Source organism: Parasteatoda tepidariorum, chromosome 12 (assembly GCF_982258835.1).
Source record: "Parasteatoda tepidariorum strain Cologne lab strain chromosome 12, Ptep-v5.0, whole genome shotgun sequence".
NCBI lineage: Eukaryota > Metazoa > Arthropoda > Arachnida > Araneae > Theridiidae > Parasteatoda > Parasteatoda tepidariorum.
Genome location: NC_141766.1, coordinates 39,422,699 through 39,440,886, shown reverse-complemented (window position 1 = coordinate 39,440,886; position 18,188 = coordinate 39,422,699). Strand labels below are relative to the sequence as shown.

Genomic DNA, 18,188 nt, shown 5'->3' with positions numbered 1-18,188 from the left:
CTTTTAGATGTGGTCTTTTAACTGCAACTGCTAATTCAATGTTTAAATTCTTCTTTCAGCGCTTCAAAGCTGGTGGCGTGTTTTAGCTGAAATCTTTGAAAATCAAAGTATTTGATAAGGGCACGACGCTTACCTAGCATTTAATTATCCATTGTTTATTCTAATTTTCTTTACATTAAAAAAAATACTTAAGTGAACATGTTTTACCAGTATTTGTCCCCCGAAAGAATTAAAGGATTTGAAAATTATAAGGTTTGTTTTGAATGTTTTTAATCAATATATTTTTGTTTTGTTATTGTTCTAATATATTTATCGATGATTTAAATGCTGCTCCCATGATGGAGTTTCTCTTTCACTCTTGTGAATTTATAATATTGGAATTCAATAAGTGCAATATGATCATTGTTGGTGCTGTGAGATGAGATGCACTTGTAAATTTGCGAATTTACATTAATAAACTGTTTTTCCTCTCGTTCTTTTTAGATTTACATTGTCTAGTGTAATTTAAAAACACGCTACTTACCTTAAACGTTCAAATTATCCTATAATATTGTCAAGTAGCTGTGCAATATTATGTGACTGTGGCAACTATCCTGAGAATATTTTTTAAATTCATTATAATCTGAATTATTTTTTCATCTTTATGATCTTTAAATTTAGTATCTTTTTTGTAACAAGATGTAGCTATCTTACTTTTCACTTTGGTTTAATTCATATTTTATTGAAAGATTTTAAAATTAATCCAAGATGTAGGGTTTAATTGAAGAACAATAGTGAAAAATGAAGTTTTCACGCTAGTGGTCTTTCACATTTAAGGTTGTAAAAAACCTAATTATCAAAATGTAACAAATCAGTTTTTTTGAAATTTACTCAAGACATCAAAGTCAGTACATTTATTTATAAAATGGTAAATGCATTAAAAAATTTTTGAACAAACATGGCAATTATCAGTTACATAAAACTTTTCTCTTAAACAAACTTTTCCCTTAACAGTATGCCCTTAAAAGGAAGCTTGTAGGTTTTTTTTTGTATCCGTCGTTGAGCAGCCGTCCCAATTTTGGGACTACTAATGTTCAACTCCATAGCTTTATAATTTTGAACCGATCCAGAAGACAGGAAACTCTTAGATCAGTACCCCCAGATGTGTTGATTTGTTATGGGAGCATGGAGGACTTTGCGACTCAACAGATTTAACGTGCATGAGTCACCATTTACTACACAGGGAGTCTTCGGCCGGCTGGGATCGAACCCAGAAACTCTTGGACATAAGGCCCAGTGCCCTATCAATGAGTCTATTCCAGCCTTTTAGCATGTAGTTTATGACTTTTCTATAGAGGGTGTTCAAAATTGACAAATTGAAATTAAGTTAAAATTAAATTTGGAGTCTAATAACTTTGCCCTCAATATATATTATAAACATACATTGATCTCGTTTAAATATTTAAAACTTACTAGTGTTTTAATAAATTTTAAACTAAATTTGCGCTAATTTGAATGAGACCAATTCTTTAAAGATCAGAATAATAGTTTAGAAGTTATGAGATTTTTATCTGTAAAAAGTTCAAATTTGTACTTGTTACCTCTGTCTTTTACGAAAAATCAATTACCATGTACTATGTAATTACTATGTTTGCCTTTTACGGAAATTACACTAAGCATGAGCTAGTAGAAAAAGTAGTTCAAAAGGTGCTAAAGTTTTTATGAATAAACAGCACTTCTTTTAACATGACTTATTAGTTCAATTAAAATTGATTTCCAGGAACTATCTGAATGCATAATGTAAATTTTCCAGTGTTATTTACCACACTAAATTATATGAGACCAATCCCAAGACGTCCGGAATAATGGTTTAAAAGCTTTAAGTGTTTAATGTACAAAAAGTACTATTTTGTTTTTACAAATCTTACATTGCTATACACACAAGTCAAGTATTGTTTTTCGTTTAACCGAATAAGATCAAAAACGAAATAAAAAGGCTTATATTTCAAAAGTTTAAATTATTTTTTTAAACATACAAAATGTATTACCTTTGAAGGACACTTATAATAAAGAAAATCTTGTAACTTCAAGACTGAATTCAAATTATATCTCATTCAATTCTGTAAAAAAATTCATTGGAAAATATACCTTACATGTTTGGATAGTCAGATAGCAAAATAAAAAGTGTAAATCATCACAAATATCGCTCTTTGTAAGCATAAAATTTCTTGCTCCTTTTATATTCGTCCTATTGACTCGTGTATAGTCTCATTCGATCTAGCTTAAAATAATATAAAGGAAACAATGTCCTACTTATATAGTTAAGAATAACAGGAGTAATTGGGTACACTTACTAATTCGTACTTTTCGTACATGAAACTTTTATCATCTCTAAATTATTAGTCCTACCCATCGTCTTGGGGTCCTCACCTTTCAATTTAGCGTGAAAAAATACATCTGAATAAAATGCTTCAATTGTTTGCTTAAAATGCATAAATGAAATATGGGGCTAAGGGTAATCAAACTTTAGACTTCTGGAAAGTAAGAAGTATTGACTAAAGTCCCAGTCAACACAGGACAGGAAAAATTTCATGTTGAATCCAGAGAATAAATGGTGTGAATGTTGTTGTCGATTTTCTATTTAATCAGTAACGAAAACCTCACATTTTAAAGTATCTTTAGTTTTAATAAAACGAAGAGGCTTTTATTAGTTTTTATTACTAAACTGAATTGACAATGGAAGCCAGTGTGTGTTCTAATCAATCCTTGGGTGCCTTCTTAAAAGATTTCTCTGCCAATTTACCTTTGTAAATCTTTTGACATGAATTAAGCGTAAGCTTTACTTTATGCATCATTCTCCCCCTCCCCCCTTCAAAAAAATAATGAATTTATGCTTATTATGATGATTTGTTTTTAACAATAATTCGCCTCCCTCCAGTATATAATTGAAATCAATCCATTTCTAACAATACTAAAATCACTTAGCATTCTGCTGAATCATGGAAAAGTTTCAGTCCTGAGCTATTTACAATTTCTTTAATTTTAATAAATACTTTCGATTTTATAATAATGTTCAAACACAATTCTAGATAAGATGACAAGTGGGTTTTTTAAGGGACAGTAAAATATGATTGATATTTTTACTTATGTGCAAAAGACTGAAGTAGGAATAGAATTTGAGGTAAAAACAATTGTTCTACTTATCGCCAATCTTCCTAACTAACTTGTTTACTTTACAGTAATGTAAGGTATATTGATTTTAAAGCTATAATATATGAATAATAATAAAAGAGTATTATTTTAAATAAGTATGAAAGTGAATAAAAATTTTGTTTATAGCTAACACTTTTGATGAAAATTTGTATGAAAAATGCTTTTTTAATTTTGTTAGCAGTTATAATTACTAAATTATAGTTGTGTGAGATATAAAAACAAATGTCGAGAACTAAATTATTGTTTTAGGAAAGGAAATAATTGTTAAAGGTAAAATATTGTAAAAAGAAAATTTTTATGATATTGCAAATGCCATCTATTGAAATACTTTTGTCCTGACTTTAAAATAACTTATTTCATTTTATCTATTAACTTTATTTTTACTTTTTTAATTCAAATTTTTTAATTTCATTTGTAAAAGTATTTAAATCGGAGCATATTTTCAGTTGTCAACCTACAACTTTGTTTAATTGTTGTATATTTATTACTTTGTTGTAATCATATGTTTAGAGTTACTACTTTTGTAAAATTTAAGTATCTGTTTTTTAATAATTGTTAATTTGTAGTAAATATAACGCTGTAATGATTATAAAATCCATAGAGCTAACAAATGAAATAAATTGACGTTTGAAATCAAAGCCACTTTTAGCTTTTACATGCACAGCTTAATTTAATAAGTTATAAACTAACCTCCAAGTAAATAAAATTCTTTGGGTGTGTTTTTGAAATGAATAAACTCCATTTAAAATAGATAAATGAATCATTTTTACAACTAAGTGTTATGATTTAAATGTAGGTATGGAAATTATTATTAAAAGTTGAATAAAATGTTAGTGAAAGGTAAATACGATAATGTATGGGGAAAAAAAGAAATATTCCACTAAATTTAAATAAAAATATATTTAAAAAATATAATATAAGACAGCCAAAGAGACTGATTAAAATTTGAGCACATCATAATAAAAGTTTCCTGATTGAATGACGAGAAAGATTTGATTTGAGAGTCACCCCCTTTTTAAACTTACCTATAAGTTATGACTAGGGCTGCAAGTTAGTTGCAGAAAAAAAGTCCAGAAATTCTCTGATATTTTGAAAATTATGGAGATTATAAATACAGAAAAATTTACTATATGAATGATGTAAATGACAGAAATTGTGCAAATAACAAAATAAAAGCTTAAAAAATACGCAACAAAAGCTTTTTCTTTTAATTTCAGGCAATATTAAAATTTTTATTTAAATCAGGGTTCGTGATTTTTTTAAAAAAAATCAAAAGTATCAGATTTTTTTGATTTAAATCAGATTTTTTTGATTTTTATTCAAATACACTGTAAGAACTTTAATTTATGATTAAAAAAATTTATAAATGTTTAATCAAATTAACTTAATATTAAAACTATATCGTAACAATATTTTAGAAGCTCTAACTAAAATAATTTTTCATTATAATACATGGCTTTGAATGCATAGCAACCATTTTGAAACAAATGCATGATTAAAATTTAAAGACTAGATGAAATAGAGAATTTAAAACATACTTCAGTGGTCTGTCTGAGTTTTTCTGAGAGGTCCTATTTTGTGAAAATTAAAAATTATATTAAAAAATCAACACAAATATAGTAAAAATATGGATTTATCGTTTCTTACGAGACACAAAAATAAAATTTTAAGAAAAAGTATTTTGTGTTATTATTCTATCGTTTTTCCTAAAGTTGAATTTGTAAAGGTACCGTTAAAAGGTAGTAAATTTGGCTTGGACAGGCCCCAACTATTAAAACCAAGTTTCAATTAGCAAACCATAACTTCAATTTAAAATTGTGATTTCTTATTTTTTTCTCTTGATTTTTAAACTGACAAAATAAATGTAGCAGACTGTGTTTATAACAGGGTTGGGTTTTTGACGTCAAAAAGTGGTTTTTGACATGACAAGGGTATAATACTGGTTTAAACCGTCAAAAACCCGTCAAAAATGTCAAAAACTAAAGTTTGCCAAAAAAATATATAAACTTCAAAACTACCAACAGTTGCCATGCATTACATTGAAATTTAATTATACTATAAGTAATCAGCAGGTTTTAAAATATTTTTTAATTAAAATTAAGGTAAAATAACACATTTAAAATCTCAGAAATTTATATTCAAATGCATGTGCAGAAAAATTTTGCACAAAATTTTTTTAAATATTTATATTTTGAAAAAAAAAATTCTTTTTTTGATACTTAAGAAAATTAAAAGTTTATTACTATGCATTTTTGACATATAAGGAACATATAACTAATATTTATAAGGAACTTGCAAGTTATGTTGTATAAATACAAACTTGATACAAGTGTATGAAAAAAAAATTTAATGTTATACCGAATATCTTTATTATCCAGTATGTTAATTTGAATTTAAAAGTAGTTATATTTGGGAATAATGATAAATATAATTCATATTGTTTATTATATTTATTTATAATTATTACACTTATCATTTTAAAACAATTTTTACCTCTTAATTTTTTTCCCCCACTTGTATTAAGAATACAAATAATGCATATCTTGAAAGCAAAAAGTAATTATTCAACAGCTGAATATTTAGATATTCAACAAAACTATGTATATAGTATTCAGCAAAATGAAATTCGCAAGTATTTGGATAAACTAAATTTTCAGCATAGTAAATGAATAGGCTGAATATACTGTAAATCAACACAAACTACTCTGTGTATTTAACAGAAAGCACTTAAATTTGTATTGTCTTAAGTTAAAAAGATTATTAAGAAGATTTAAAAGAATATTAAAAAGATTTTTCTTTAAAGATGTCTAATGTACAAAACTGCTAATGTTTATCTTTAAAAATGTCTAATTTTTAGTATAATCTATACTATACACTAAATTTGGTTATAAATAAATTTCTTAATAATATCACTGCAGATTTTCAATAACACATGAAAATGAATACATAATATTACAAAAGATGTGAGCTTTCAAAAGTACAAGATTTTGGTTACTATTCAAACTATAAGTGTTTCTTTAAAATTTTAAATTTATTTTTTCTAGAACATATTTAGAAACACTATCCTTTATAAAAAATATATAAATTTTATGTATTAATTAAATTTCACTTATGAATATAGGTTTTTGACATTTTCGACATTTTTGACAGTGAGGTTTTTGACGTGACGGTTTAAACCATGGTTTAAACTGTCAAAAACTGTCACATGTCAAAAACCTGCCAACCCTGGTTTATAAGTGTTATTTTTAATCATTCATCAAAAAATAAATAAATTTTTAATCTATATATTTTTATATTAAAATATTCATTTTTAATTTTCTATCAAAATAGATAAGCTAAAAAACAAATTAGAAAATCTATGTGCTCATTGGAATTTTTTTTCACAAAATTTCTTTATAGAAAATCAGATAATGCCAAAGATACTGTAAACATATTATGAGAAAAAAATACCAGTTAATAACCCTACTGCATCAAATAGACTTTGAAAGGGAAGAATGACACTATATTAGGAAAAAAACATCTGAAATCATCAGCCCTTTTTTTTCCTGTTTTTGGCATATTATTTTAATTTCTTTTTAATATAACCTCAAGCTTCAGAAATATACATTTTCCACCAATAAAATATGATGTAGATTTTAAATCCTGCTTTTTCATTCAAAAGGTAGAATTTTAATTTACATTATTTGTATTATTTTTTGAAAAAAATTCATGTTCATTAATTACTTTCTGCAGCTATGCAAGTCTATATTAAGACAGCATTAAATGTTTACTTTAATCTGTACTTTCAATCTCAAGAATTAAAAATGTAATTTCAGATGTATTGGAATTTAACACACACCAAGAAAGTAATTTCGTTTACTAAAATTAATTAATGCAGCAATTTATTTAAATTAAATTTTAATGCTAAGAAGAAAAAAAATTAAAGTATCAAAAATTTAAAACACTGTTTTTTGACTTTTAAAATCTATATATATATAGATAAAAAAAAAAATTAGTTGATTTAAATCAATGATTTTTTAAAAAAAATCATTTGATCAAGCTGATTTAAATGAACAGAATTTTAGTATAAAGTATTGTACATTGTCAGATTCATCTGATTTATCTTGCGTCATTCATCACTTAATACATTTATGTTCCACTCCGGTTCCACTCTGTTTGTAGACACCCACAAACATCAAATTGCCACTTTGACCAATTTTTGGATAGAATTATGCTTTAAAAAAGCTTGAAGCTCCTCTAAAAGAAATCACAATCAGCCACCCAGGAAAATTTGTTTGTATACATATATACAAAGGCAGTAGAAATTTCATTACCCTGTTCAAAAGCCTGTATGACAATTTTTCTGTCAAAGATTTGATTTATAACATTTTTTTTTTCTTTTGTATTCTTACTGTCTTTAGAAGGTAATCCTAATCAGTCAATCACCCTCCCTAAGTGTAGAAAGACCACCTTACTTGACAAGATTGAGGTTATCTCTTATCTGTATGCTATTTTCTTGTCATTTTGCAATTGATTCACTTCCCTAACTGTCTAATTAATTTTACATGTTAAATTTGAGGCTTCAGGAAAGTAAAAATTTCTGTTAAATAAAAAGAATAAATTAAATAATGAAAACAAAAATTCTAAATTTAAGCAATTTTTTAAAAATCAAAACATTGAGAAATTTGGGGATTTTAGAAAAAAGAGGACAATTTCGAAGAAATCATTGCGGCTCTTACCTTGAAAGCTTTCTCATCAGGAAGAAAGAATAATTGTGCCAATTAAGTTGATTTGTGTTGTAGGGATGTAACAAATGGTGATTTGGCAGAAAACCGTCAATACCGCCAAAAGAAACTACCTAATACAGGGTCTGTCCACGTTGAATTTACTACCATTTAGCGGTACCTTCACAAATTCAATTTAGGAAAAACGGTAGTTTCATAAATTCAATTTTAGGAAAAACGGTAGTTTCACAAATTCAACTTTAGGAAAAACGGTAGTTTCACAAAGTACTTTTTCTTAAAATTTTATTTTTGTATCCTTAAGAAACAATAAATCTATATTTTTACTATGTTTTTGTGTTAATTTTTTAATATTTTTAATTTTTCACATTGTGTCTAAATTTTCACAAAATAGGTACCTCTCAGAAAAACCTAGACAGACCCCTGAAATATTAAGTGACCAAATAGCAGGGTTCGTGATTTTTTAAAAAAAAATCAGATTTTTTAAATTAAATCAGATTTTTTTCATTTAAATCAGATTTTTTTTATTTTTATTTAAATACACTGTAAGAACTTTAATTTATGATTAAAAAAACTTAATAAATGTTTAATCAAAATTAAATTAATATTAAAACTATATTATAACAATATTTTAGAAGCTCTAACTTACTAAAATAATTACTATAACAATTAGCACACCATAATTATAATTTAAAATTGTGATTTCTTTTTTTTTTTCTCTTGATTTTTGAAATGACAAAATAAATTAAACAGATTGTGCTTATAAATGTAGTCATTCATCAAAAAATAAATAAATATTTAATCTTCATATTAAAATTTTCATTTTTAATTCTATATATAAAAAAAAAATAAGTTAAGCTAAAAGAAAAAAAAATGTAAAAAAGTCTATGTACTCATTGAAATTTTTTTTCACAAATTTTCTTTATAGAGAATCAGATAATGTCAAAGATACTGTAAACATATTATGAGAAAAAAATACCAGTTTAAAACCCTATTGCTTTGAAAGGGAAGAATGACACTATATCAGGAAAAAAATGTCTGAATTCAACAGCTTTTTTTCCTTTTTCTATTTTAGGCATATTAGGGTAATTTGTTTTTAATATAACCTCAAGCTTCAGAAATATACATTTTCCATCAATAAACTAAATATAATGTAGATTTTAATTCCACGCTTTTTCATTCAAAAGGTAGAATTTTAATTAACATTAGTTGCATTATTTTTTGAAAAAATTCATGTTTATTAATCACTTTCGACAACTATGCAAGTCTATATTAAGACAGCATTAAATGTTTACTTTAGTCTGTACTTTCAATCTCAAGAATCAAAACATTTTTAAAAATGTAATTTCAAATGTGTTGAAATTTAACACACACCAACAGGGTTGCCACAGGCGACTAAAATGCAACTATTTTCAGCATGAAGCGACTATGGCAACTTTTTTTGCCTGAAAAGACTAAAAAAGCAACTATTTTCAGGAAAAGGAGACTATTAGGAGACTTTTCTGTACTCCTAGCAATGTTTTTTAGCATAATTGGATTGAAAACCTGAAGCCCGCGAAATCTTCTGAAGACACTGAATTTCTTTTCTTAGGAAATGTAAAATAAAAGTAATAAAATTTAAAAAAATTAAATAAATAATTAAAACATTAAAAAATAAAAAGTTATAGATTGCAAATTTGAGTCATCACTTTTTAATGCGTTCAATTTGCATAGATTCTAAGTCTATTTCATTTCCTGATCGCCTTTTGAACGGTTATTGCTAAGAAATTCTGCATGATTTTTAAAACTCCCAATTTTTAATACGATGCATGAATTTTGAATTTGAGCAATCACTTTTCACAATATATATATATATAAAATATATATAAAATATATATATATATATATATATATATATATATATTTGCTAAATCAATTATTAATGAAAGGGAAAATTTCTTAGAAAAAGTGTGTTTTTTTTTTTAATGAAAAAGTATTTTTTGAATGAATTCTAGTAATTAAAAGTAATTTCTTTTCCGCAAATATACTAATTTTTTTTATATAAAAATTTAGTGCTAGAACACTAACGTTTACATAAAAATTATCATATTTGTCACCAACTTGACTAAATGTATCATGGTATATGACAATTAAGTCATTTAATAAAATTTTAGTCTTATTTTTGCTGAATTTTTGTTCTTATTTAGGCAACTATTTTGTTAATTTTTTCTGTGGCAACCCTGCACCAAGGAAGAAAGTAATTTCGTCGACTAAAATTAATTGATGCAGCAATTTATTTAAAATAAATTTTAAAACTAAAAAAAGAAAATAATAAAAGTATCAATAATTTAAAACACTGTTTTTTGACTTTTAAAATCAATATATATATATAAAATTAGTTGATTTAAATCATGATTTAAATAAAGCTGATTTAAATCAACAAACCCTGCTGAATAGGAGCATTTTTCTTAAAAAATATCATAAATAAATATTACTTTTTATAGCTAAATAAGTTAAGTCATTATTGAAGATTAATAAAAACTTTGCTATATTATTAGTATAAGGTTAAGGAGGGAAAAAATTGGTATTTATTTTCATTTTTTAAAATTTTTTTATTTTGATCAATTATTGTCAAAATTTTACCTGGTATTCTTGTAACATTTGAAAACATTTTTAACTAGGTTTTGATTTTGTATCTGTCATAGAAAAATTTTTAAAAAATGTTTAGTTACCTTGTTATTTGTGCCAAGGTGTACCTCCTAGAGGGGCACCTTGGGACAGTTAAAAAGATGTGAAAAGATAGGTAGAAATTTTCTATAAATAGTATAACTAAATAAATTTAATTTTTTTTAAAATTTTGTTAATAAAGTTTTAGTTTGTTAGTTTCAACTTCTTGTATGCAAATCCAATTGTTCAGAAACAAGTACCAAACCTAAAGAAAGTTCAAAGCTTTGCTCTACTTAAGTTTTAACGAAATGTCATTTGAATCTATGTATGATCAGTCTTCTTTTTCGGGATAAATGAATGTTGCAGATTAATTCACTCGTCTAAAAACTGATAACTCTTACTCATCTCCATCAACTCATTCAACTCAACCTACAAAGGCAACAACAGATCTTTTACCAGCAAATTTGATATGAGCAAAATCTCCAATATGTAATCTTGTTTCACTACTTTTTTCTAGATTTACTTTTTTCTTATCGTCAAATATTTTGTTATCACTTTCACTGTTCATTTCATTTAAGCTGCAAGTATCGTCACCACTGTTATCATTGCATAAATCACTAATTACTGGTTTTCTTCTGAATATATTTCTCACTAATTCTGAGAGCATTAAATCCACATCTTTCCAAATTTTTTTTTTTACATTCTCCCAGTTTGGAGGAAAGTTCATTTGGTTTGGCAAAGCACACTCATATGTAAGTGCACATGCATCACATATTGTTAATCCTTAATGGTAGGCTTGTAACATATTGTGTACCAAATTTGTTTCTTCTTCATCTGTGAATATTTCGCTACTCTGTATATTTAAAATATATTTAAAGTTAGAATTTAGCTGCTCTCTTTTTTTTTTTTTTTAAAGGTAATAAAATTGGGGTTCAGAGTGGTCTTACTAATACTGTAGAATTCAGCAGCTTTCTTACAAGCCATTTCCCCTGATAAAATTTACAGCTGCTTTTTCAACATTGTTAGCACAAATTGCTGTATTATTTTTATACTTGTGATTAGTTAAATCTAATGAGTTCCTAAAATAAGAAATAATAACTATTAATAAACACAGAGTATATAAATTAAAAAATACTTTTGCATGCACAATATCTTTGTGTTAAAAATCTATATTTAGTAAGGATTAATTATGCGTATCTAGCAGGGCCGGATTTAAGCTTGTCGGGGCCCTAAGCTACTGAAAATGATGGGGCCCTTTTAAGTTCAATTCTATTTCTATACACCTAAAGTAAACTGTCGTATTTTTTATTGCTGAATTTTAACATTATATTATTAAAAATTTGATAATATTGCTTGATTGTTAAATATATTGATTGTGATGGGACTATAATGTAGAGCCCTTCTATTATTACACATATTTTTTGAATGAGGAAAAAAACAGAAACTCATTTTAAGAACATCATAAGCACAGAGTAAAGATTTGGCATGTTAGAAGAACCATTATATATTTAACAGAGTTTTTTTTCTTGAAATTTTGAATCTATGTTATTTGGAATTTGAAATATTTTTTTTTTTTTTTTGAGAATTTTTTTTTCTAAATTGTTTTTTTTTTAAACGTTACATTTCGCTTTGCTGCTCTATGACTTAGAAACATGAAATTATGAAGGTGTGTCAAAAATAAGCAAGGAGTTAGAAAGAACATAAGAAAATACAATTTGTTTATTAGTTTTAATTTTTTTATAACCGCCTTTGAACAACTGACTTAATTTGAGTTTACGATTACAAATGTTTAACTCCGTATAATATTGAATAATCACCTTATAAGTTTGAACTCAATCCAGAAGACAAGAGAATTGGATCAGTACCCAGAGGTATTGATTTGTTGTGAGAACTCAGAGGACTTTGTGACCACGGCAGATTTAACATGCACCAGTCATTCTTCGGCCAGCTGGATTCGAAATCCCATTCTCACAAACACGAGTTCAACACCCTGCCAACCAGGCTAGCCCGGACAAATTATTAGTTTATTTTATAATAGTCATTGAACAGCCAACCCAATTTCGAGTTTAAGACTACTAATGTTCAACTTATTAGACTTCTAATTTTAAACTCAATTCAGAACACAAGGGAACTCCAGAATCAAGTATTGGAAAAAATTTTTGTCTTGGAGGGGGGCGTTTTGATGAAACTGACCAGCATTTAAGTTACATGATGATGAAAACCACAAAAGCTCTCCACTGTCAGTCTGACAACAAGGGGACCTATGATCCGTCTACCACTGAGGATATTTTACTTCGGCGCAGTGGTTGGTGTAAGCCGGGTGTAGAATTTGTATCGACCAGTCAACACTGGGATTCGAACTCAGTGCCCTTGAGTCCATCTTCACTGGGTAATAACTCTGCAGGGGGTACCAATTTTATTGATTTGCCAAATTTTAGTCATTTTCAAAATGTAAATAGAAATTCAATCGTAATTTTTGTAGAATAAAAAGATGGAAATAAACCGTTTTTCCTCTTAATCTGCAATGATTAATCAGAAGCAACCATGAGGGTTAGTGTGCAAAATGAACAGGGGGTGTAACTTTCTAGTTTTTTAAATACTTGTTAAATTATTAGTTTTTAACGTGCATACTTTAAAAAAAATAAGAAATACATTTTTCAGTATTAAGAAATAATAATTAAAAACTGTCATCAGCTGGAATAGAACCCGTGATCTCACAGTTTTGTGTTAGATTTCATAATCATCAGCCCCAAATATACACACCTGCCTTGCGGATATTTATTTATTATTATTTTTTTTTAAAATTTAATAATTGAAGATATTTGGATACTTGACATTCTTGAACTGGATACTTTAAATGCTTGACATTAGTTATTACAGAATGAAAAGCTTGGAAAGACAAATATTAGTTAATATTTAGTTAAAGAAAAACCCGTATTGAAATCTAACGAATTGTCCCTGATAAATTTTGTGGCAGTAAGAAAAATATTGAAGCCTGATACATGTCCGGATTTTTGAAACACTTTCTAGTTTTAATATTTAATCAAATTGGTTTCGATGTCTTTGATCCCGCCTGTCTCATTAGTGATTCAGCATATTTCGATATCATTTTTGATTCGTTCTTACTTATTACTAATTTGTTTGCGACAATTAATTTGTATAACATTTTTACAATATTTTTGGGAGGAGTTTAAAAATATAATATCGAGGGCATTAACTGAAGTTAAATTGGTTTTTTTTTTGTATGCCTCTTTTACTTACATCATCCACACACCCACACGCGACCTACTGCTTCTTAGAAACAGATATTAAATAGTCTCTTGATCAAATGATTGGACAAAATTTGCCTTTTAAACAAATCAAAAAACTTTTCTACCTTTTAAAATTGTTTATTTTTAAATAATTTATTAATACTCAAATTGTTTAAAAGATATGTTCCTTTTCATTGACAACACAGTTTTATATTTAATCTAGCCATTTATTTATATTTCTTAAACTTATTTTTTATTTGTTTTTATTTTATTAAATTAAATGCACAGATTCAAATAAAAACAAATCTGCCAAAATTTCATAAATAGTTTTAATTTGCAATTTTAAGAAGTTATTTCAACTTTGCTTTAAAAATTTGAAATCCTTATAAATTAAAAAATTTAGATGCCTTATTAACTTTAAAAACATAATAACAACAAAAATCAGGGAGTTAAAAACAGAAACAAGTATGATCAATAAACAATAAAAGCATAAGATAACTATATAAATGAATTTTGTGTACGAAATATCATATTTTACAAATTAAACATAATTCATATTTCGGGGATACATGGAAAATTTGGTCAGACAGGAGGTTTGAACAATATTTTTTACATATATATTTAAACATTTGTTTAGCTGATGATCACTTGATTTCAATGCTCTATCAAGCAATATCACATGATGCTTCTGCCCATTAGCAGTAAGTAAAATTAAAGTAAAACCACATGTGTTATCTCAATTTCATCCAAAATAAACCAAATCAAGAATTTTGGCAGATGGGCCTGTCAAAGAGGGAATTGAATGGTGGCCCACCATTTAAAGAAAGAAAGAAAGGAGTTCACGGATTCATGTACGATTAATTTGGAAAATAACAAATTAAAATCAATTACAATTGACTACTCCATGGAGTACCGCTTTTTAGGATCCATGGACTACTCCCATCACTGGTAGCTACGAAAGCTACAGGATATTTTCATCAGTCAAAAGGCCTTTTTATTGCTCTTTTGGTTAAAAAAGTGAAGAGTAACAATTATTTTATACTTGTAAACACTTCTATTAGATTTTGAAAGCGTTCGCCAATGTAAAAAAGAAAAAAAATGTATTTTAGGTTTCAGAGGGCTCCAGCTCCGAATAAAACTTTGAAAAAAGAAGGAAAAAGTTGGATCTGGGGGCCCTTGCCATCTCGGGGCCCCAAGCTACAGCTTATTTAGCTTATACGTAAATCCGGCCCTGGTATCTAGTATCCCAAGGTGGGCCACCTCCATCTGTTCCAAGGTGCACTATATACTTAATAGGTTATTTTAAAATATCATACTTTTAGGCTTAACATTAGGACAAATAAATTTGATAACATCTAAAGGCAAAGCTTTATACTTCATTATATTAACCATTATTAAAAATTATATATTCTTTAAAATTTCTTTCTACAACTAATTGAACTTTTACATAAAAGTAAATAAACATGCTTCAAAAAATAAAAATTCTAATAAATTCTTACCTGCTTAATCAATAGAATCAAAATACGTTCCAAGGTTAGGTGTTGCTGACATATCTGAATCTAAAAGAATTAAAAGATAACTTAAAATTTAATACCAAAATTAAAAATGTCCCAAGGTGTACTGTGAATCTAGGGAGCCACTCTCCCCTATAATATAATATATTGTAATATAATACCGTATTACAACAGGTGAATCTTGAAATGTACTATTAATTAACTTTGTTTTGATGTCTTTCTTTTCAATCTTTCATCAATCTTTTTTTCAGTTATTCCTATGGATTTCATGAATTTTAAAACCTTTTTTTATGAATAATGAAGTGATGATGTAATGAATATGAAAATGAGTCTTATTTATCTTCCAAAAATAAGATATCTAAAAATTAGTACCTACTAAAAAAAGCTGCACTTTTAAAAATTTGACCCTGGCCTAAACTTGTGGAATTTTTTTAAAATTCTCAATACTTGTTAATGCTTATATTTTCACGTTGACTAAGTGCAGAATAATGAAACATTTTCAAAATTAACACATTTTCTTACTTTTTTATAAAATTGTAATACATACTACTCCAATATTGGTGCTAAAGCTGTGTTTTGGCTAATTTTGGTTTATTTTTAGCAAAAATGGTCAACGGGATAATGCATATGTTCCACATATTCTATGCGTTTTAATCGTTGACAAAGTGCAGAATAATGAAACATTTTCAAAATTAACACATTTTCTTACTTTTTTATAAAATTGTAATACATACTACTCCAATATTGGTGCTAAAGCTATGTTTTGGCTAATTTTGGTTTATTTTTAGCAAAAATGGTCAACGGGATAATGCATATGTTCCACATTTTCTATGCGTTTTAATCGTGCACCTGCATGGATTATGTTTTGCCATAAAACTTAATACTTTAATATAGTTAGAAATATTTTTTTTATATTTCATTCTTAATAATATTTTAGACGCCCGGTGGCTGAGCGGTAGCGCTTCGTGCTGTCGTGCCACTGGTCCTTGGTTCGATCCTTGAGCCGGGCAAGGTTGACTCAGCCTTTTATCCCTTCAGTGGGTTGATAAATGAGTACCAAGCATACTTGGGAACTAAACACTAGGGGTTCCGCGTTATGCTGACCACCTGACCGGAACATCTGCTTCTGCACCTTAGAGCCCAAGGTCAAAAAAACTGAGATGGGCACAGTAGGCCTTGGCCCTCTAGGGCTGTCGCGCCACTGAGTTTATTATTAATAATATTTTAATGTTATGTAACTATATTTATAAAATTTAACTAATTATTAAATAAATTTCTTAAATATTCTAAAGAAAAATAGAAAATTCAATTCAAATAAGGAATATGATTTATATCAAGTAAATAAAACATTTTAAATTAATGAAAAATAAAAAAAAATCTTCAACCTTAATTTAAAGTGTGTGGGTACCTCACAATATTTTACTAAGTCTGTCTTACAAGGTCACATTTTGATTCTAAAAAAAAAGGAATGACAACTCATCAAGTTAAACAAACAATTTTAGATTAATTTTGTGAATAATTTCGATTTTTATTCTATGTAAGCTATGTATTTGTTTTATGAACAGGATTATAAAAGTTTAAGCAGGGGTTAGGTGAGGCATGTGTGCCTTTAAAAAAAGAGAGAAACTGGTCTGCACTGATTTACTTATCTTTTTATATTATTCTTCCTTGCTTCCTATTGTTTAATGATTGTTTTATTTTTTAGTATAGTGCAATCGACACAAGCCCGTTAAGCAATTATGTTATGCATCCATTTTGGAATCAAGTAGTGAAGGTATTGTTAATTTTTACTATTTTATTTTAATTTTTATATTTTGAGCTGCATACAAATCAGTTTTCAACTGTTAGTTGGTTTACATTAAAAAAAAAATTTTTTTTTTGACAGTGTTTTTCTTTTTTTTTTTCTCCATTGATTAGTTTGTCAAGAATAAAAAAAAAAATTTTACACTTTAGAAATTATGAAATATTGATTCCCATGTTTGTTAAATGTCTAAGCAAATATGTCTCTTTCGTTTTAAAAGTACAGTAGAGAACCAATTATTCGGGATGCTCGGGACCATCGCTATCCCGGATATCTGAATTTCCCGGTTTTCTGGATCGACCAAAAAGTGTCGTTAATCGATGTTTTATCGAACCCAAAGTACAAGGAAAAAGTGTAATGCATAAAGTAAGAGAAAAAAGAAAGGTACTCCTAACTTTATAAAGAAAAAAAAATGGTAGAAATATAACATTTAAAAGAATAAAAAAATTTGCAAGTTTAGACAAGAAAATCAAGTTTAAAAAATACAAAATTCTCATATTTATTTTTTAAAAATAATTACAATTCCTAAATTAAATAATATAAACAAAACCAATGATTAAATAACGCAATATATTTCATACCTAATTATACTGGGGGGGGGAACGATAAAATAAAAAGAAAACTTATTAATCTAAATAAAAACACTTGAAAATTATCGAACCGAAACTAAATGAAATAATATAAACAAAACCAATGATTAAATAACGCAATATATTTCATACCTAATTATACTGGGGGGGGGGAACGATAAAATAAAAAGAAAACTTATTAATCTAAATAAAAACACTTGAAAATTATCGAACCGAAACGAAAGTTAAAAAAGGCACTAGCATAAATATTAAAACCCGGAACAGGGCAAGATCAACGGAATTCAAAAAAAAAAAAAAAAAACCTAATGATAAAATTTATGAATAAAAGGAATTAATTTATTGAGCGCGAAAAGAAAAAAAATCAAACGTACTGGAATCAGAAAAACAAATCTGCTTCATAAAATAATCCCATGTTTAAATTAATAAACAATTCTCCTTTTATTTTATTTTTGTTGTTGATAAAAACAAGATTC

The 18,188-nt window shown here is 27.0% G+C and overlaps 1 protein-coding gene across 1 annotated transcript in view; it reads left to right on the top strand.

Annotated features, from left to right (window-relative positions):
• The window catches only part of LOC107455082 (ethanolaminephosphotransferase 1), a 55,006-nt gene continuing 36,818 nt past the window's right edge, over window positions 1-18,188 (top strand). The window contains exons 1-2 of the mRNA XM_016072505.4: window positions 1-252; window positions 17,030-17,098. Coding sequence (XP_015927991.1) covers window positions 199-252; window positions 17,030-17,098 — 123 coding nt within the window. The 5' untranslated portion in view covers window positions 1-198. The remainder of the gene's footprint in view (window positions 253-17,029; window positions 17,099-18,188) is intronic.